Genomic DNA, 22,589 nt, shown 5'->3' with positions numbered 1-22,589 from the left:
CTACTAAATGGTTTTCTGGAGGTGCATTTAAAACTATTTCTGACATGTCAGAGGTGGGTAATCTGTTGTTGTTGTTTTTTAAGTGTCGCGAACGGAACGCTTCAGTTATGTGCCCGGTGTAGCTTCCCTGAGTGACATGATATAGAAATTAGCAACAACAAAAAACGAAATTCGCTAATGAAATTATTATTATTATTATTATTATTATTAATAAAGAAAAACATATTTTGTTTTTAAAATATTTATCAAACGGCAGTGCCCCCCCACTGCTGAACCAATGCCCCTCCTGTAGATCTGCTCTGACGCCGACTCTGGGTGAAATCGTGAATATTAATGAGGGGAGAGCCGGGAATATCCAATCACGTTGGTTAAGTCCCTGATCCAATCCAAAAAGGCCAAAATCCGCCACATGAATCCATCGCTCGCGCTTGCCTGCCTGCTTTCGCACTTCACGTTCTTCGGGGCTTCGCAAGTTCGCATTGCAGGGAAGGATGTCCATGATCAGGAAATTTAGTTTTTGACTCGAGACATGTCAAGTCATTACAAGTAAAAGAGGCAAAGTCCGAGTCAAGTCTCGAGTTAATAGTATTCAGGTCCAAGTCGAGTCGCAAGTCATGCCGAATTTGATCAAGTCTGAAGTCATTAAAATCATGACTCGAGTCTGACTCGAGTCCAAGTCATGTGACTCGAGTCCACATGTCTGACTTATACCAATGGAATCTGTGGAATCTCAGGTTTCATATGATATGTGGTTTGTGTAGATAGCATGAAGTACTGATTTAGACGCTTGGTGTTGGAATTATGTTTCTTTTTGGTAAAAATGGTTAATATGGTCTTGTAGCTGAGTTTCTTCCAGTTAAATGGGTATGCCACATTAATAGGTTGTTAAATGTTAACATGCCCTGAGACGCTGTTTCTTACAAGTCGTTGCGTCTGGGCTTAAGAGGTTAACGTGTTGTGAATGAAAAACCATCGCCGTATTTCTGCACAATTTAGGGAAAGTTAGTGGGCATACAGCCTAAAAGCTTGGTAGCGTAGCGTTAGCTTGCAACTTTGCAGAGGCAAGCAGTTTGCTTGCGGCTCAACTTCCACAACAGCTCCACAATTCAGTGAAGTGTCGAGAACACAACCATAATTTGGGTTTTTGCTCCGGGGGAATAGTGGTAAAAATAAATGCATGCGACTTGTTCTTCACATGTTCTTCCTTTGGTATGGCAAACAAAGAAAGTTTTGGTTCGCAGTGAAACTGGTAGCTTCTCCTCGCCATGGTTCCTCTGCTCGGGTCGGCTTTACGGAGCGGCTTGCACTGCTATTGGCTTATTCAGTTCCGTATCACGGGGAAGTCAGTGAGATATGGAACTGAACCAGGAAGTAAAGAAAGGAATCCAATCGAGGCGTTTCATGCCGGGGGGAGGGATATGGGAGAGAATCTCCCTCTGGCCTGAACTTTGGGATTTTAGCTTTTGCAGACCTATGAATGAAATGGGGGGAATCGTTGTGTTGTTAACGGCAGGATTTCGTGATACCTTTCTATCGGTATCGGTGCATCGTGGAAACACTAGTCCAAATCGAGCCATGCTCTCTGTCAAAAGCCAGATGCATTTTGGGAAATGTAATACCTTTTGGTGTGTTCTTTTGTGTTTACTGACTGAGCCGTCTGGTCCTGCAGAAACTCACAGGTCAGAAGGCCACGGCAGACCACGCAGCAGCTCTGTTGGAGAAGAGATTCAGCAACCCTGCGCCCAGGAAGCAGAGCACCGTGCTGCTGGTGGACGAAGTCAGTTTCATATTAACAAGCTTTTATTTTGTTGCAATTTCCCCAAAACAACTATCTTTATCTCCTAATAAAAATGTATCATGATTCTATCTCTCTATCTGTCTTTCTCTCTATCTCTCTCTCTTTCTCTATCTATCTCTCTCTATCTTTCTCTCTATATCTCTATATAGAGATATATATATATATATATATATCTCTATATATATATATATATATATATATATATCTCTATATATATATATATATATATATATATATATATATATCTCTATATATATATATATAGAGATATATATATATATAGAGATATATATATATATATATCTCTATATATATATATATATATAGAGATATATATATATATATATAGAGATATATATATATATATATAGAGATATATATATATATATATCTATATATATGTATATATACATGTGTATATATATGTATGTATGTACGTACATATTCATCGCACCCATTTTGCCCACCGTAGTATCATTTTGACACAATTCTTTTATGATAGGAATCCAAAAGGCCTAGTTGTTCGACACCAGAAGATCGATGTGATCCCTTGACGGCATGTTAACCATCTATAACCCTTTGTGTGGTATAGTTGGACCTGTTATGGACCAGGAAGCAGAACGTCATGTACAATCTGTTTGACTGGCCGACACGGCGCAACGCCCGCCTGGTTGTGCTGACCATCGCCAACACTATGGACCTGCCGGAGAGGATCATGATTAACAGAGTGGCCAGCAGACTGGTGAGGAAGCTAACCCTGTCCTGAGGAGCACTTTATCATCAGTTCTGGGATCCGTTTACACTGTCACTGCTGTTTTGTTGTCTTGTCTAGAGGAATTAATTCTAGTTTTGTCAAAAATGAACATGGTTCTCAATTTTTTTGTTGAAATAGATGGAAATTCTCATAATTTTTAAAAAGCTGAAGGCTGTATTTATACCACCAGTCGATTAGGTTGCCAGTTTTAATTTCTTTCAGGCAAAAACAGATATTGCATGTGTACCAAAAACACAACAGATCTTGCATTTATATTATGCCCATCAATATTTCCAGGTGCAGACAAAGAAAACTTTTAATTTGACTTGTTTTTGATTTGAACATCACAAGAACAAACATACAAAATTACAAAACCAATACAGAAATGATTGCCAAGATCAAAACAGTGAATACAGCAGACAAAAAAATAATAAAATATAATACAAATAAATGAGAAAGAAACAACAACAAAAAATGCAGTCATAAATAATAACAATTAAGGGAATGAAAGAATAAACAAATGAATGAAGATAACAGGTAGGATAGTTGAGGGCCTTGATCATATGCATTATTGTAGCAGCAGAGCATCACAGGCCTCCAGCTCTTTAAAATGTTCCTGAAGCCGTAAGATATGTGATTTTCTCCATTTCATATAACCCCAAACCTTCAGGATCCCGTTGTTATACAGTGGGGCAAAAAGGTATTTAGTCAGCCACCAATTGTACAAGTTCTCCAATTTAAAAAGATGAGAGAGGCCTGTAATTTGTATCATAGGTATACCTCAACTATGAGAGAGAAAATGAGGGGAAAAAAATCCAGAAAATCACATTGTAGGATTTTTGATGAATTAATTTTCAAATGATTGTGGAAAATAAGTATTTGGTCAATAACAAAAGTTCATCTCAATACTTTGTTATATACCCTTTGTTGGCAATGACAGAGGTCAAACGTTTTCTGTAAGTCTTCACAAGGTTTCACACACTGTTGCTGGTATTTTGGCCCATTCCTCCATGCAGATCTCCTCTAAAGCAGTGATGTTTTGGGGCTGTCGCTGGGCAACACGGACTTTCAACTCCCTCCAAAGATTTTCTATGGGGTTGAGATCTGGAGACTGGCTAGGCCACTCCAGGACCTTGAAATGCTTCTTACGAAGCCACTCCTTCGTTGCCCTGGCGGTGTGTTTGGGATCATTGTCATGCTGAAAGACCCGGCCACGCTTCATCTTCAGTGCCCTTGCTGATGGAAGGAGGTTTTCACTCACAATCTCACGATACATGGCCCCATTCATTCTTTCCTTTACATGGATCAGTCGTCCTGGTCCCTGTGCAGAAAAACAGCCCCAAAGCATGATGTTTCCACCCCCATGCTTCACAGTAGGTATGGTGTTCTTTGGATGCAACTCTGCATTCTTTCTCCTCCAAACATCACGAGTTGAGTTTTTACCAAAAAGTTCTATTTTGGTTTCATCTGACCATATGACATTCTCCCAACCCTCTTCTGGATCATCCAAATGCCCTCTAGCAAACTTCAGACGGGCCTGGACATGTACTGGCATAAGCAGGGGGACACGTCTGGAACTGCAGGATTTAAGTCCCTGGCGGCGTAGTGTGTTACTGATGGTAGCCTCTGTTACTTTGGTCCCAGCTCTCTGCAGGTCATTCACTAGGTCCCCCCGTGTGGTTCTGGGATTTTTGCTCACCGTTCTTGTGATCATTTTGACCCCACGGGGTGAGATCTTGCGTGGAGCCCCAGATCGAGGGAGATTAGCAGTGGTCTTTTATGTCTTCTATTTTCTAATAATTGCTCCCACAGTTGATTTCTTCACACCAAGCTGCTTACCTATTGCAGATTCAGTTTTCCCAGCCTGGTGCAGGTCTACAATTTTGTCTCTGGTCTCCTTTGACAGCTCTTTGGTCTTGGCCATAGTGGAGTTTGGAGTATGACTGTTTGAGGTTGTGGACAGGTGTCTTTTATACTGATAACGAGTTCAAAAAGGTGCCATTAATACAGGTAACGAGTGGAGGACAGAGGAGCCTCTTAAAGAAGAAGTTACAGGTCTGTGAGAGCCAGAAATCTTGCTTGTTTGTAGGTGACCAAATACTTATTTTACTGAGAAATTTACCAATTAATTCATTAAAAATCCTACAATGTGATTTCCTGGATTGTTTCCCCCATTCTGTTTCTCATAGTTGAAGTGTACCTATGATAAAAATTACAGGCATCTCTCATCTTTTTAAATGGGAGAACTTGCACAATTGGTGGCTGACTAAATACTTTTTTGCCCCACTGTATATGTCCCCACTGATCATCTGACATGTTAATCCCGAGGTCCTGGTCCCATACAACTCTAAGGGAGTGTAAGCAAGTAGGATTTATCTTAAAAATGTTATCATATATAATGGAGGTGAGCCTCCTTGAATCGGTCTCTAGTGATAGGAAAGAATCAATCATCGAATCAGGGGGTCTGCCTGGAAATTGTGGGTATTTCTTTCCCACAAAGTGCCTGATCTTAAAAAATCTGAACAAATGGGAGCTTGGAAGATCAAATCTGCTGGCTAAATCCGCAAACGATGAGAAGAGACCACCAGCATAACGATCATTAATAGACCGCATATTCGCTTTTCTGGAGGTTGAGTTTGTAGCCGGATAGCTTCTTAAATTGCGCTAAACTGCTTAGAATTATAGGACGATGGACTGGAAATATACAGTAAAAGGTCATCTGCATACAAAGAGAGCTTATGCGAAAAACCGAAACGTGTGATGCCCCTAAATCCTTCTTCACTACGCAGTCATATAGCTAGAGGCTCGACGGCGAGCGCAAATAATGACGGAGATCGAGGGCAACCCTGTCTATTTCCGCGAGAGAGCGAGAACAAACCCGACCTAACACCATTGACGTTGACTGAAGCTACGGGAGCCGTATAGAGGAGTTGAATCCATGAAACAAAGTCCTTGCTGAAACCGAATTTGTCAAGTATATAAAACTGATGTCCCCACTCTACTCTGTCGAAAGCCTTTTCCGCATCCAAAGAGAGAACAACTTCAGGGGAATTAGTAGAGGGAGAATAAATAATGTTAAACAACCTCCTGGTATTAAAAAATGACTGTCGTCCCGAGATAAAGCCTGTCTGGTTGGGATTGATTAGGCCTGGCATCACCCTCTGGAGACGGCTAGATAGAACCTTAGACAGGATCTTAAAGTCTACGTTTAAAAGGGATATCGGCCTGTAGCTGCCACACAAGAGTGGGTCCTTATCCTTCTTCAACAACAGAGTGATTGAGGCCTCCGACAAAGTAGGCGGTAACTGGCATTTCAGAAAGGCATCATTGAATACTCTCACCAGGATAGGGGCAAGTACAGAACAAAACGTTTTTTTAAAACTCTGTGGTGTAGCCATCAGGGCCAGGCGATATACCACTCTGTAAAGATTTGATAGCCTCTGTAACTTCAGAGATGGTTAATGGAGATCCCAGATCACCGGAACCACTCCCATCGACTTGGGGATAAACTAGAGTGTCCAAGGGGTTAGGGCTGTCCCAATCCTGTAGAGAACACCCTGAGGTGTATAATTCAGAATGGTATTTTGAAAAGATATTACTGATTTCAGCAGGGTCTGTAGTAATATCACCTGTTGGCGATTTCACTCTTGGGATCAACCTGGAGGCACCTGCCACTCGCGATTGATATGCAAGCAGTTTGCCTGCCTTATCTCCCTGCTCAAAAAATTGTTGCCTGGTTTGCAGAAGTTGCCCCTCAATCTTTCCAATTGACAACAGATCATATTGAGATTGAAGCTGAAGCCGTTTTTTATACAAAATAGAGGTGGGATTAACCGAGTATTGGATGTCTAAATTACGGACATCAGCTGAAATTTCTGTCAATTTGGATTGCTCTGATTTCCTGAAATGGGAGACAAAAGAAATTATCTGACCATGAAGATAAGCCTTAAAGGATTCCCAAAGTATATCACCGCCAATATTCGGAGTATCGTTTATCTCGAAGAAAAATGTGATTTGTGTTGCAAGGAAAGCCTTAAATTTGGGTTCGGACAACAAATGAGGACTAAATCTCCAGAATTTAGAGGGTGGTCTACCATGGGGAAATTTGATTACCACAGAAGTGGGTGCATGGTCGGAGATAACTATGCTATGATACTCACAGGAGAGATCGTTATGTAATAGTTTATTGTCAAGTAAAAAGAAGTCTATCCGTGAGTAAGTGTGGTGGACATGTGAAAAGAAAGAAAAAACTTTACTGGTGGGAAACTTAGTCCTCCACGGGTCCCTCAAGCCCAGCTGGTCGGCGTGAAATTTTAGGACTTTAGTCAATTTGGATAGAGTAGACTGCTTGGCGGATGACCTATCAAGTTCTATATCCTGGACCAGGTTAAAGTCACCTCCAATTATAATTTGATGGTCATTGAGATTAGGTATAGAAGTAAAGAATTTGGATATAAATTTGTCATCATCCCAAGTCTGTGCATATAGTGAGGCCAGGACCACAGGAGTATTTTGTAGTTTGCCAGATACTATGACGTATCGGCCGTTTGGATCAGATATAGTAGTGTAGCCCCTCTAGCCCTCTCGGAAAAACCTTGAATGAAACAGGTGACCCATCCATGGCCTCTTGACGCGAGACATTTCCGCCGTACGGAGGTGCGTCTCCTGTAAAAAGCAGATGTCCCCTCTAAGGTGTTGCACCCCTAAATCATCATGTATTGGAAAAATATTTTGCATGTGTTGTTTCTACATATATTGGAACACTTTTAGCACCCAGCCATATCAAAATTCAAGAATTGTGTTTTTTAACACACCACCACCCAGTAACGTGGCAAGCTAGCAGATGGGCCAACTATCATTACTGTGTTCTATAGCAGAGTATGTTACTTCTGTTTAGCGGCAAGATATTCCTTAGCTTCCTTGACAGATGACAGCCGAACTTTGTCTCCATCCTCCGTCGTAATCATCAGCTTGGCCGGGTATTGGAGAGTGGGTCTGAGTCCGAGCTTATACAGCTGCGCCATCACCTCTCGGTACAGAGCTCGCTACGCTACCAACTCGAGTGCGGCGATAGCGGTTTTAAACTCTGCCGAAAGTGACACTTTATGGCTCTCCAACAAACTTGTTAGCGCCGCCATGCTAACGTCGCCCACAGCGACGTCTTCCTTAGGCACAGAGTCTTTCCTGGAATGCTTTGTAGCTTTAGATGCCATGTCTTATCAACTTGATACGTCTTATCAACGTATCAAGTTGCTCAGCTATTTTATACAGATTTGCAAAGTGTCAAGTGAATAACGGGGTTTTTACATACCAAAAAGTTGGAAACGAGGGAGCGGGAGGAAAACACGTCTACTCCTCACTCTTAATACCGGAAGTCCGTTATGAAACAATTCAAGCAAATGTGTGACTCTATATTGGGACCACCTTTTTTGAGCCCTACATCTCTGAAAGATGGTACAAAATCTCCAAGGTAACCCATATCAGTAGGAGATGATACTCTCTCAGTTAAATATAAAAATGTCTGTATGGTATTCCACATTTGTAATGTCCATTCACCCATTTGGAACTTCTTTAAGGGTTGATCTGAAAAAGGAATTACCTTAATGGGCAGTGAGCATAGACTCTAATGAATATTAGTCCATCTTATATATGTATGGTCCTACATACATGAAATAAGGGGCCGCAACTGTGCAGCCCAGGAATAATACGGACATTTGGGAGAACAAGCAATTGATAGTGATCAGGTAGTCACCTGCTCGCTACCCATCATTTTTTTTAAAGAGCAGCTCACTGCTTCAGCGGCATAATCTGCTTTTCTGTTGTTAAACAGTGTCAATTACATTTAAAAAAAACATTTACTTATTTGGAAATATACACCATGGGACGTTGCTTGTGACAGTGAATTACTCCCGTGAGGAGAGGGCAGGCTGAATGCCGGTGGACGGACAGTGTGTCACTCCAGCGGCTGAACCATAGTGGCAAACTATTAACCCCTGCACTCTGGATAACAGTATAATCTTGGAAAAGTCATGCTTCCCTTTTGTCTGGCCTCTTAAAAATAAGAGCAACTTGAACAGCACTGACGCGGTTCTACTTTGTTATTGTGAGCGGTGTTACCGAGAAAATCAGCGATGTATCAGGGATTTCATGACGTTGCACAACTTGGGCTCTGGGCGGTGGTAAACCAAACTGAACTGATTTTCTGGAAATAGAGAAGCAATAATTCTCGCTCAATTGAATCCCCCCCAAAAAAGAATGTTCTACAATAATTTCAGTTCAAAAATGATTTAAAAGCTATGGGGAATCAAAACAAAGGTTATTGCTGAAAGGGTTTACTTGCAAGTCACACAAGTCAACTCATGGAACTCCAAGTGAACAAACAGTGGTGTTACAACCTTCATTTAGTTGAATCAAATTCCCAGTTTGAACACTTAAATCTCTTTTTTAAATGATTAGGTCCTTTTTAATATGTAAAATGCACTAATGGCTGAATCAAGAGTTATTTTCCCATCTCCCTTCATGTGGCGTGACATGGTACTGGGAGGGGGTTTTTAGATGAAAGCCGGATGATCCAGTGATTTTTGTCCTGAAAGTTGGAGATGATTATCTAAATAAAGAATGACAGGTAACCTGACTCTTTGCTTGTCTGAATGTTTCTAGGGTTTAACAAGGCTGTCTTTCCAGCCGTACAGCTTTAAACAGCTTCAGCAGATCATCACGTCCCGGCTGAACAAGGTGAAGGCCTTTGAGGAGGACGCACTGCAGCTGGCGTCCAGGAAGGTAAACAATCTTACGGTCCTGACTTGAGCTCATTCAAAGGCACGTTCACTAAACTTCTCCTCTCCCCTCTCCCAGGTGGCCGCTCTGTCGGGCGATGCTCGCCGATGTTTGGACATCTGCCGCAGGGCGACAGAGATTTGCGAACACTCTGCTGCAGACACAGGATTGGTGGGAATGAGTGACGTGATGGATGCTCTGAATGAAATGTTTTCCTCCGCTTACATCACTGCCATCAAGTGAGACTCTTCCCTTGGTCACATTTATGACAGAATTATAGCGGGCCGATGAGGTGACTATTGTGTGTCTTCAGGTGTGTGTCGGTGCAGGAGCAGCTCTTCCTCAGGGCCATCATTGCAGAGTTTCGGCGGCTGGGATTGGAGGAGGCCACTTTCCAACAGGTAAAAATCTAACAAATGGTTGGTATGCTTATTTTATATTTTGAAACTGTAAAATGCTGTTTTGACGTTGTTCGACTCCAATCTTTTTTTTACTAATTTCAAGAAACATTTACATTTTTCAGAGGTGCTAGTAGGTTGATATATATTTTTTATTTTGGTTAGAGCCAGGCAGGTGGTCAATTCGATGAGGACCACCATACTGTGACCTCACAAAACACTTTTTGGGCCCTAACTTCAGAGCGTTTATGTTTATCACATATTTACAATGTTCAATAGGATGAAATGATGAAGTTATGTACAGTGGGGCAAAAAAGTATTTAGTCAGCCACCAATTGTGCAAGTTTCCCATTTAAAAAGATGAGAGAGGCCTGTAATTTTTATCATAGGTACACTTCAACTATGAGAGACAGAATGGGGGAAACAATCCAGGAAATCACATTGTAGGATTTTTCATGAATTAATTGGTAAATTCCTCGGTAAAATAAGTATTTGGTCACCTACAAACAAGCAAGATTTCTGGCTCTCACAGACCTGTAACTTCTTCTTTAAGAGGCTCCTCTGTCCTCCACTCGTTACCTGTATTAATGGCACCTTTTTGAACTCGTTATCAGTATAAAAGACACCTGTCCACAACCTCAAACAGTCATACTCCAAACTCCACTATGGCCAAGACCAAAGAGCTGTCAAAGGAGACCAGAGACAAAATTGTAGACCTGCACCAGGCTGGGAAAACTGAATCTGCAATAGGTAAGCAGCTTGGTGTGAAGAAATCAACTGTGGGAGCAATTATTAGAAAATGGAAGACATACAAGACCACTGCTAATCTCCCTCGATCTGGGGCTCCACGCAAGATCTCACCCCGTGGGGTCAAAATGATCACAAGAACGGTGAGCAAAAATCCCAGAACCACACGGGGGGACCTAGTGAATGACCTGCAGAGAGCTGGGACCAAAGTAACAGAGGCTACCATCAGTAACACACTACGCCGCCAGGGACTTAAATCCTGCAGTTCCAGACGTGTCCCCCTGCTTAAGCCAGTACATGTCCAGGCCCGTCTGAAGTTTGCTAGAGGGCATTTGGATGATCCAGAAGAGGATTGGGAGAATGTCATATGGTCAGATGAAACCAAAATAGAACTTTTTGGTAAAAACTCAACTCGTCGTGTTTGGAGGAGAAAGAATGCAGAGTTGCATCCAAAGAACACCATACCTACTGTGAAGCATGGGGGTGGAAACATCATGCTTTGGGGCTGTTTTTCTGCAAAGGGACCAGGACGACTGATCCGTGTAAAGGAAAGAATGAATGGGGCCATGTATCGTGAGATTTTGAGTGAAAACCTCCTTCCATCAGCAAGGGCACTGAAGATGAAGCGTGGCTGGGTCTTTCAGCATGACAATGATCCCAAACACACCGCCAGGGCAACGAAGGAGTGGCTTCGTAAGAAGCATTTCAAGGTCCTGGAGTGGCCTAGCCAGTCTCCAGATCTCAACCCCATAGAAAATCTTTGGAGGGAGTTGAAAGTCCGTGTTGCCCAGCGACAGCCCCAACACATCACTGCTTTAGAGGAGATCTCCATGGAGGAATGGGCCAAAATACCAGCAACAGTGTGTGAAAACCTTGTGAAGACTTACAGAAAACGTTTGACCTCTGTCATTGCCAACAAAGGGTATATAACAAAGTATTGAGATGAACTTTTGTTATTGACCAAATACTTATTTTCCACAATCATTTGAAAATTAATTCATCAAAAATCCTACAATGTGATTTCCTGGATTTTTTTTCTCATTCTGTCTCTCATAGTTGAGGTATACCTATGATGAAAATTACAGGCCTCTCTCATCTTTTTAAATGGGAGAACTTGCACAATTGGTGGCTGACTAAATACTTTTTTGCCCCACTGTATTCATTTTAGACAGACATGGATTTAAACATTCTCCTTTTCTTTAACCAAAACTGCCACAGAAATGCCCTGTCACAATCCGTCAATATTATAAAAATTATGTTATGTCAAGTTAATGGTGTTCCTGGACTTTACCCTCCATATTAAGAGACAAATAAGCACCGCTTTAGTGGCTGGATATTTGACTTTTTAACCTTTTCTGATGTTCTCAAAGTTGCACGAAAAATATAAACAGCTCCCAGGAAAATGTTATAAGTGCCCATGTCAACAAAACATCAGCAATCATTTTATGCATGCTTCTTAATTATATTAAGATATCTTTGGCTCTCGACTTGCTGTAACAATGTAAACGGATAAAGGTGTTCTGATTCTGAAGTATTTGTCCTATGCTCTTGTGGGAGGTATCGATGTACTCGGCAGAGAATTCCGCTTTTGATAATGATGATTTGCCCCACCCCTAATATTTAGCCACACCCTTTTTCAAAACTCATAAATCCCTTTATCTTAGACTCTTGTGGAAGGCATCATTGTACTCAGCAGTCATGTATGGTTTAATTGGTGACACTATGCCCCACCCTCATAGTTCAGCCCTGCCCCTCCCTTTACTCATGGACCATATCATAGCACTCAGCAGGGAGGTTCTGTTTCATTTAATTTAAAGATGAATACGTAAAATCAGTTCTTAAAACATTTTCTCCTCCAGTTTCAATAGATAGATGTCCTGATCCTAAAGCAAAGAGTAAATATCTGCCCCTCTGTTTTTCTGTTTCCAAGGTGTTTGTGCAGCATCAGGCCCTTTGTCGGGTGGAGGGCCTGCAGCCTGTCAGCGTTTCCGAAGGTCTCGCTGTATGTCAGCGTCTGGGGGCATGCAGGTTACTGCTGTTGGAGCCCAGCCGCCTTGGGGTTCTGCAGCGAGTCCGCCTCAATGTAAGCCAAGATGACGTGCTCTACGCCCTCAAGGCCGACTAAAAGAGATTACTTCTCACTCATTTATCTAAACTACGTTACATAAATAAGTTAAACACACTAATATACTGAATCCAGTTTCTAAACCTAAAGACTTTTTTGCAGTTGTCTTTATTTTAAATGTGTCAATTCCCCAGTTTAATTTTAGATTTTTCTCACTCTGCAATTATTTTTAACATTGTAACTGCATCTTTTTTTATTTCTCAATACCTGAATATGCAATAAAAGTATTATTATTAGCAACTCTTTATTATTTTCTTTTTTGGAATGTTAGTAATCAGTTGGGCCAGCAAGGCCTTCTCTGCTCCACTATCACAATAACATGTATTAAATTATTTCCTAAAGTCTATTCTCCTCATGTTATAGCTTTGCTCTGTGTTGTGCTCAGTTGCGCTGTGTCCAGTAATGGTTGTTAATGTTGGAGCTTTTATCCAATCCTATTTCAGTCAGAATGTGTGTCAAAGTACACTTCGGCATTTTCACGTCCTTTGCTTTTCAGCGCTAGCAACACTAGCGTGTGTAGCGGTAGCAACCTGCTGGCAAACTGCAACTGTAGCGGCCTTTGCAACCTGTAAACATGTAAAATATGTCCGTTTGGATTTTACAAGTCTCCTATTATGCTATATTTGAACAATATGTTGTAGGGCCATATCTATACAAAACATGTCTGAAGTGTTTTGCTCAAAATACCAACCAGATCCCCCATAGTAGCATGCCTCATCCTCCTCTATTTCAGCCCTGTTCCTGAAGTGTTGATTCTGTGACTGTCGCTTTAAATTTGAGCTGACCTGAAGCTAACTACGCCCCTTTTGAGCGTCATGATCTCTCCTCTGTGAAGAGAGAAGTTACTAACGGAGATACTCAGCTAAATTGATTAAACGCCCTATTATGCTCCAAACCACATCAAGCATTATTTCTGAAACACCAGCCCGGCCAAAAAAAAGGTCACAAGCCTGTGGGGGCAGTGCTATGATCTGGGGTTACTGCAGTTCGTCTGGTGTAGGTTCAGCAACGTTGTGCCCAAAGAATGAGGTCAGCTGACTACCTGAATATACTGAAGGACCAGGTTATTCCATCAATGGATTTTTTCTTCCCTGATGGCACGGGCATGTTCCAAGATGACAATGCCAGGATCCATCGGGCTCAAATTGTGAAAGAGTTGTTCAGGGAGCATGAGACATCATTTTCACACATGGATTTGCCACCACAGAGTCCAGACCTGAACCCGATTGAGAATCTTTGGGATGTGCTGGAGAAGACTTTGTGCAGTGGTCCGAATCTCCCATCATCAATACCAAACATCTTGGTGAAAAATTAATGCAACTCTGGACAGAAATAAATGTTGTGACATTGCAGAAGCTTTTGGAAACGATGCCACAGCGAATGCGAGCCGTAATCAAAGCTAAAGGCGGTCCAACGAATATTAAAGTGTGACCTTTTTTTTTGGCCAGGCAGTGTAAATACAAAAACTTTAAGTCCCTCCTGCAGACATCCTGCTACACACACAGACACACAGAGGTGCTGCGGAGGGGATTCAGCTCGCTACTGTACATGGGGGATGATAGGTTGGGACATGTCACGTGGGTGGGACGTTGCTAGGAGTTCAATGTAAAACCTGCCCACATTTCCAATATGAAGGCATAACCGAATCAAATCTGGATCAGCTCGTTTGTACCCCCGTTTTTAGAGATGTGTGTAAGGAGGAAAAGAGGGTCGTATTTTCTGTATTTCTCCTTACACACCGGGGACACATTTATGTATAAAAGAAATCAAAAAGTGCATTTTGCATAATTGGGTACCTTTTAAGAGGTCACTCCTAAACTTCGGTTTTGCTTCAGCAGTCCTTACCCTGACCTATCTACTGTGAATCTATTCCTTCTTTTTCTTTAAGGTAAATGGACGCTTTTGTCATGTATTATTAGCCCACTCTTAGCACTGTTTTCCATGACATTTGAAAAATATATTGTCGATCAATGTACAATTTGATGTTATTCTACTTGATGTGGGATAAAGTCCCCTGCTATACAATACACCCAGGAAATCAGAAGTCGTTTTGTGTTTATATAAAAGGTCGATATTAAACAGTTTCAAAAAACACTACAACATTTCACAAACACTACGACATTTCCAAACACAACACAGACAACACTTCTTCTGTTATTGGTTGTTTGACGCTTTGTGATTGGTCTCAACCCAACAGCGCTACATCCTTCCTGTTTGGTACTATTCTGCTGTGTCAGCAAACATTTTAAACTGAGTTGGAAAAATGGAAGAACAGATTCAAATCTTAAGGGAATATTTTAAAAAAAATGGATATTAAGTCATCCTCGACATGCTGTCAACCCATCACAACATCAACATGTCCCTTAGAACCCTGAAAGTGTGGTTCAAGGAGTTCAGACTGAGGAGACGAGTCAACAAGTGAAGTCAGGAGGGCCATCTTACCGGAGCTGCTGGGACCTGGACAGATGTTTGGCTATAGAACTATGTGGCTGACATTAAAGCAGAAACATTTTTAAAATAAATAAAAAATCCCAGTTAGGGAGAAATAAAGTACTTCTGATGTTAAAAGGGAGAGTAATGAGGATGCTTCGTGAACTCTACCCACGGAACATTGTCGCGGACATGGGGTCCAAATTATGTGTGGCACGTAGATGGATATGACAAATTAAAGCCATTTGGCATTGGGATATCTGGCTGTATAGACGGCTTCTACCTCAAAATCATGTAGCTCAAGTGTGGACCAACAAACAACAACCGAAAGAATACAAGCAACTTCGTTGACTATCAGAAATCACCTTTGGAACAGGCACAGAATCCGGCCCTCCAGACTTGCCTCTTTTCCGGGTAGAATTCCTGATGAGCTGTATTCACTACCTGACAGGTATATTATTTGTATTTTGTAGTTAATAAAAATGTCATGAAAATAATTGTATTACATACAGTAAGCTTATTTCTGCCACACCAGAAAAAGTAAAAAAAAACCTTCAGTGTCATGTTATGATTGACTTATTTTTATTAACTTAATTTCATGTGGGCTTACATCATATAGGCTTACCACAATAATAATAATAATAATAATAATAATAATAATAGTAATAGTAACCAAGATGGCCACAAGACACATGAGGACACACAACAAAGAACATTACAGAGCATTTAGTTTACATCACAGAAGTGTGCTGTTATGATACAGTATTCTCCTACTTGGCTGCCAAGCATCTCCTCTCAAGCATCATTATAATACTAACTGTTTTATAGGCTTTGATCACGAGACTGGCTTTGCTCTGGATGAAGCATCAACCCACAAGACGGGCATCAGACAGCAGATCAATGTGGTGATCCAGACATCAATGACTATTTTCAGCAGGCAATGCAACAACAAGGACTTCAACATCCAGATACCTGGCAAGCAGCATCCCAGCTGTGAATTACACTGCACGGAACAGCTGGGATGTGAATGGGATAGTCCCCTTCAGTTGGGCAGCCATGAGCCCTAACAGAGTTGGCAGGACTTTGCATCTTGGGCACAAGACCTTTGAGGATTTTGCCTTGGGCGATGGGAAACAGTGACTTTTTTTATTACTAATACTTTTCTTTTTGACATTTTTTAAATGTTTTATTCTTAATAAAGAAAATAATTGTTATCACAGAGTTCATAAATCTGTGATAACAATGTGAAACAGTGTTCATTCAGTGTTCATTAAAGAAATTACGACAACTAATATAGACCTGCACCATGTATCATAATAAAACTGACAGGAAAACAGTGAAATAACTATGAAACAAAAAGGAACAAACAGACAGCTTTTTCCCCTTACCTCAAACGAGAAGAACATCAAGTTTATGAAAAGTCTGCTACTCCAAACGAAGCTAGGGTTGGCTGATGCTGTTCTACCCCTTTGTTTTTACTTTTCACAGACATCCAAAGCCTGGAGAATTTTGAATGCCAAAGTACATATTTGAGCATAAAAAGCAATATTTAAAAAACAACTAACATCACATGTACCCCAAGTTAAGGAGTTCAAGTATCTCGGGGTCTTGTTCTCGAGTGAGGGAACAATGGAGCGTGAGATGGGCCGGAGAATCGGAGCAGCAGGAGCGGTACTGCAGTCGCTTTACCGCACCGTTGTGACGAAAAGAGAGCTGAGCCAGAAGGCAAAGCTCTCTGTCTACCGGGCCATCTTCGTTCCTACCCTCACCTATAGTCATGAAGGATGGGTAATGACCGAAAGAACGAGATCGCGGATACAAGCGGCCGAAATGGGATTTCTCCCCAGGGTTGCTGGCATCTCCCTTAGGGATAAGGTGAGAAGTTCAGTCATCCGGGAGGGACTCGGAGTAGAACCGCTGCTCCTTCGCGCTGAAAGGAGCCAGTTGAGGTGGTTTGGGCAACTACACTCACAGAAATAATTTATAGGATTTATGTAATTGAATTACATGACAAAGTTCCATTTAATTTTTTGAACATAAACCTACCTAATAAACTTCACATGATGCATATACATCAGTGTAATAAAGCCTATTCATTTGAAATGCATGATCACCAGGTTTATGTATTCAGTATTAGTATAATTTATTGAATTTAAATGCATATTCATCAGATTATGTATTCAGAATACATTTAGTATATTTGTTTGAATTACATAGTAATTAAGTTACTTATTCAAGATGATTCATGTTTATGTGTTTGAAATGCATAACAATTAAGCTTAAATTCAATTAAAATGCATTAGATTTATGTATTTTTGTGATTAATATCTAATTATTTTTTCTATTCAACAATATCTCAATGATGCATACAATCAGACCACCTTGTTGATTCAACACATTTATTAACATTAAAGCACACCTCTTCTTTTCACACATGGTACAGACACAGTACTCTGCAGGTAGTGTAGCTCTTCAACTTAGTCAACTACTGCTGCAGATGGAACATGTCAAATGTTTTCCAACTTTGATAGAACAGAGGCAAGTTAGGAAGGCTAAACAAAGTTTTAACTCATCACCTGACAGGAACGTAGTTAACTGAGCACCTGCCGTTTCTAACTTTCTGTGTGTTCGTTATGTGTGAATCACAAAAGCAATTTGAGTTTGAGTGCTTGTACTTTGGGGGAAAGCTTGGACGATTCCAGGTCCATCAGGATCTTCTGGTAAACTTCAAAAGTATTCTTCAAGCTTTTTGGATAGCTTAAATTAAGTGCGTAGATCAACCCATAAAGCATCACGCATGCATGGTTGATACTCTGGAGGTTGTGGAGAACTTCGACCCCTTCCAGGACCAAACCGACATCTGCAAAGCGTCCACCAGGACCATCAGGATCATCACTCTCAGCTTGAACGGTGTAGATTGCCATGGTCGTCCCTGCGACATCTGCCTCAGCCTCACGGCATTCGATGTACTGAAAGATGGAGGGAACAGAGAACAATGAGCTGTGTCACCCTAACCTTGACCTTTGACCACCACATTCTAAGCAGCTTATTATTGAGGCCAAGTGCGTGTTAATTTGAAGAAATTCCCTGAAGGCACTGTAGATATAGCATTCATGAGAATGAGATGGACACAAGTTCAAGGTCACAACGACCTCAAGATCTTTGACTCCCTAATAGCCTGAAACAAAACAAAAAGTCCAAAAGTTACATTATGTATAAATGGAGTTGTACATTCAATGATCATCAACTATTTAAATATGATAAAAAGTGGTCACAATGAGGGTCGCGTTAAAGAATTTCAATACCATTTTTACCGTGTTTGTGGGTCTGTGTCATAATGAACAGCATGCCGTGTCACATTGCATAAAAGTAATACTCTTAATCCTTTAATTTTGTGAATTTGTTATGGTGCAAATGAAACATAAGATAGTAACTTACATGTTCATAGGTTAGTCCTCCTCTGAGGTTAAGTTTCCGAGCTTCTTTAGGATGTAAGGATTTCCGGGGAGACAAAAGAGACTGCACTTTATCCGATGAAGCCTTTGACCTGCCACAATACAAATTGAGTCAACAAATCATCCCAACTTAAAATGTAAAAAAAGGAAAAATACAGGACCAGGAACCCATTTTATTCAGAGATATGTGAACTAATTGAAAACATTCTCATCAGTAACCAATATCTGAAAAAGCCAAATAAGAAACTGTTCTTTGATACAATGTAGGGGAGAAAGGACAGTAGGACAGAGGCAAAACTCTTCTGTCCACTCATTATTTCTCTCCACTGACATAATGCGCAAACACATAGTTCGAATATCTGTGTTTTTTTTTAGGGAATATTCGAATGTCATTTTTCAGCAATTTTGACAGCCCTAATGGATATCAGCCCTAAATACACCACAAGGTAGGGTAAAGGAGGAATACAGGAATGGCATTATCTTTGTTAACTACGGGCCAATCACAGAAAGAGGGAGGGAGAGAGACAGAAAGGAGAGAGTAGGGGGAGAGAGACAAAGTGTGATAGGATAGAGAGAGAGAGACCGGTTGATCAGTCTTGTGCTGGTTAGAGTTCCAGTCAACATGTCCACTTACTGGCAATAACTTCAAGGAAGACAAGAAAGCTTCCCTCTCTCTGATCAAAGGCCTTTGAGTTCGTAAGCAGACAGTCCACAACATGCATCCTAGTGACACACACACACACACACCCATAAGAATCAAGCTGTTCAGAATCAAGAATCAAAACCAACCTGACATAATCTGAAAGGCCTTTCTTACTAAATAACATTTCCAAAACAGTTGTCAATTACATAACTGCTACTTTATGAGAACTGTCAAGTTTCTGTGTCCTTACCTTCTTGTTTGGGGCAGAATTATCGTCACTGGCATATTGGAGACGCTTAGGTGCCAGGACCTGACCCTTAACCTCAAGCTCTTCCGGACCATGTGGATTTACTTCCTACAAGTCACAGCAGTACCACCATTGCCTTGATGGAGTTTCTTTCTCAAAACAAACAACCCATTGGACTCAATGACAAACTATTGGTGGTCAAGGTCAATGTGACCTAATGTCCATCCCATTGTCATGAATGCCACATGTTATCAGGCACGCCTGGAGGTAAATTAATTACATCTGGCACAAAGGACAGAAGGATGACATACTTACCACATATTCTTTGACCAGTGTGTCCAGGTCTTCATTGAGATAGATGCTCAGACAGCTCAGCACACAATCACGCCTCACGTTGATGTCTTCACTCTGAAACAAATGTTAAATGTGTCCGAGACGCATATGCTGAGGCCAGCCAAGCCACTGACATTTCCCACCTTGACCATCCTGAACTCGCCTGATTTCACCCCACTCAGTCGAAACTCACACAGGTCTGAGCCCGTTCACAACACAGTAATTTTGAAAGTGCCTATCCTTTTCCAAACCGTTAACAAAGGAGCTTTCCCATATGGCTGAGTCAAACAAACCATATATGTATTAGGTTAGACCAAAAAATACTTATATCAGCCGTTTTTGCCCTCACAGCTCTGATCTTTCTTCCTGCAGCTCCACCTTTGGTATGGAAAACTCTGATCAGGTCGTCGGTCAGGCGGTCCAGTTCTCCAAGGAATTTGGAGGTCAGAGGTATAGTCGTCAGCCGCATAAACTCCAAGTTGATCTGTAAAAGACAGCACAGACAGGATACACACTTAAACAGGGGCAAATGTTGCTCAGTTGGTAGAGAGGTCATTCATACACCGAAGGTCCGTGGTTTTGAATCCCGGCTCTGACATGAGTTACTTCAGATTCACACTTACCTCACTGACGTCAAAGAGTGCTGGCCATTTGTTCAGGAACTCTGGAATCTTCGGCTCCTGGAGAATCTGCTGCCTCCTAAGCGAGAAGGTACGCTGCATCTTCTCCTTGATCACGGCCTCGTCCTTTTTCTTCTTTTTTACCTGAAATGGAATGAAACTTCATTGTCATTATACAGTACAGATACTTGTAAAATGAAATTTGGTTAGAAACTCTCCTCAAGGGTACACAATAAATTGAGAAACAGATAATACAAAGGGAAACGCTAAGCTAGATGCTAGACAATATGATTAGGGAGTAAGAATATTATACAAACAGTTCATTTTTCTTTATCTAATAAAGAAAAATGAACTGTGCAAAGTAACCAGAAAACAGCTGAGGTGTCCAGTGCTGTGCAAATTGAACTGTTGGGCTGTTTGAGCTGAGCTGGACAGGAAGTATAGTGCCAAAAACATGACGGGTGAAAAGCTGTGATCATCATGTGATCATGTACATACTGGCCATGCTGTGAACAGAGTGAAATCATGGATAGGTAAGATACAAAGTATTGCACATTATACCTCAGTCAGTAGAGCCACCCTCTCCACCTCCAACCCGTCTCGTTTCACCACTAGGGATGTTTGGACAGAAATTGACTTCTCCCTTCCTGGGCTTCTTGATGTTGGCCGCTGGAGTCTGCTGGCCACTTCGCTTGTTTTTTAGAGAGTTGATGGCAACCTCGGGGTGTCCAGCTCGGCTGAGGAGAATAATTATATTTTATTAGCAGCTTTCACTGACCAGGATCACAAATTGCTTCACAATTTAAACACAATGGGCTCTATTTTGGTTTTGTCCTAAACGCCATGTCTTTAATACACTATTCAACACTTCAGTAGAATCAAGTATCTGCTGCAACAATCGCAATAATGGGATATATTGAAAGGACCTGCTCTTTTTTTGATCTAGAACAAACTCTAAAGGCTCAACAACATTTAACACTTTTTTTAAAGTATTCTTTTCTTTTATACGCTGTAGCAAGTGCACCATCTTTCCCCAGTGCATTCACCAAAGGATTAGATTTACATAGTAAATCAGCTAATTCATTGACAACGACACCATCAACCTCAATGTCTCAGCCTAAAATGTTTTATCAACTCATACCTGGAAGATAGTGAACTGTCACACAATTTGCACGGCCACATTCACATAGCACCTGTGAATGAATACAAAGAACAATTGTCTGTTATGTTATTAACACACAAACAACAAGCTACAAAAACATCAGTTTTCAAAGTGCATGTATAATCTGCAACACTACTGAAAAACCCACACATAATCGGTCAACTTGGGCCAAAAGAAAAAAATAAAGGCCACTTAAACTGATGCAAAGAGATTGCCATCTGAAAAAGTGCATTCCAGAAGTTTAAAAAAAACAAACTATATATATCAAATTAATGCACTGACACAAGTTAGATTCAAACACTTCTATTGAAACAAACAAAAAAACCCACATCTTTCTATAATAAACCGTTTTGGAGATACACAGACATGTAAAACTTTAGACTTTTTGTCTAAATCTAAAAAAGTGTCTAAAAAAATGCACCCCTACCCGAAAAGCTTTGAATAAAATGCATTTAAATTTGCTAATCATTGATTATTTTCCTACTTAGCATAGGGCGCCAAGTTTAGTGAATTGCTAGCTAACGTTAGCTAGCAATTCACTCCTAAATATAAAACTACTTACAATCATCACAAACTACGTAAAATTGATCATCAATTAATTGATATTAATATAATATGATAAAAACTGCACGAATAATACACAGATGGATGTAAGTAGACAATGGATGAGTCGGATTACTCACCATTAAGCCTGATGTACCACATGGCAGATGATGGCATCCAGCAGAAAATAAGGATGTAATTTCCTGTGTCCCGATTTCACTTCCCCCGAGTTGTATGTAAACCAATCTCATACATTTTAAATAGAAGAATCTTGTTTGTTTCACAGCTTTGATTATTTAAACCATGTAGCTACATATGTATAAAGTAATCACATTTAATATATTTCAGAATTGACACAATTATACAGATCATATATATATAATTTCAATACATATATTTAAAACATATGAGTATTTAAATAAAATCAAATAGATTTATATGCTTAAAAATCAACTCTGCCATGATTCATATCTGTGAGTGTCCTGCTATTGTTTAACCTTTAAGTAATTACATTTAATATATTTTAGAATTGACCGGAATTATACAGTCTAATTAAT

At 40.7% G+C, this 22,589-nt stretch overlaps 1 protein-coding gene and 1 long non-coding RNA gene across 4 annotated transcripts in view; one reads left to right on the top strand and one right to left on the bottom strand.

Moving 5' to 3' along the window:
* Window positions 1-12,943, top strand: part of orc1 (origin recognition complex, subunit 1) — a 39,209-nt gene extending 26,266 nt beyond the window's left edge. For both annotated transcript variants that reach the window (XM_063892337.1, XM_063892336.1), the window contains 6 exons: window positions 1,670-1,777; window positions 2,391-2,540; window positions 9,213-9,332; window positions 9,408-9,568; window positions 9,643-9,730; window positions 12,405-12,943. In XM_063892337.1, coding sequence (XP_063748407.1) covers window positions 1,670-1,777; window positions 2,391-2,540; window positions 9,213-9,332; window positions 9,408-9,568; window positions 9,643-9,730; window positions 12,405-12,599 — 822 coding nt within the window. In that variant the 3' untranslated portion in view covers window positions 12,600-12,943. The remainder of the gene's footprint in view (window positions 1-1,669; window positions 1,778-2,390; window positions 2,541-9,212; window positions 9,333-9,407; window positions 9,569-9,642; window positions 9,731-12,404) is intronic.
* Window positions 12,944-19,165: 6,222 nt separating this feature from the next.
* On the bottom strand, window positions 19,166-20,473 carry LOC134870076 (uncharacterized). Of its 2 annotated transcripts, none has more exons than XR_010166496.1 (3): window positions 20,331-20,473; window positions 19,690-20,191; window positions 19,166-19,207 (listed from the first exon to the last, which is right to left on the bottom strand). It is a non-coding gene; the product is annotated as an uncharacterized LOC134870076 (long non-coding RNA). The 2 variants fall into 2 exon arrangements; XR_010166495.1 differs by lacking the exon at window positions 19,166-19,207 and adding an exon at window positions 19,330-19,482.
* Window positions 20,474-22,589: the final 2,116 nt, after the last annotated feature.

Source organism: Eleginops maclovinus, chromosome 9 (genome assembly GCF_036324505.1).
Source record: "Eleginops maclovinus isolate JMC-PN-2008 ecotype Puerto Natales chromosome 9, JC_Emac_rtc_rv5, whole genome shotgun sequence".
Classification (NCBI taxonomy): domain Eukaryota; kingdom Metazoa; phylum Chordata; class Actinopteri; order Perciformes; family Eleginopidae; genus Eleginops; species Eleginops maclovinus.
The sequence above is the reverse complement of the archived record's forward strand: the minus strand, read 5'-3'. Positions and strand labels throughout refer to the sequence as shown.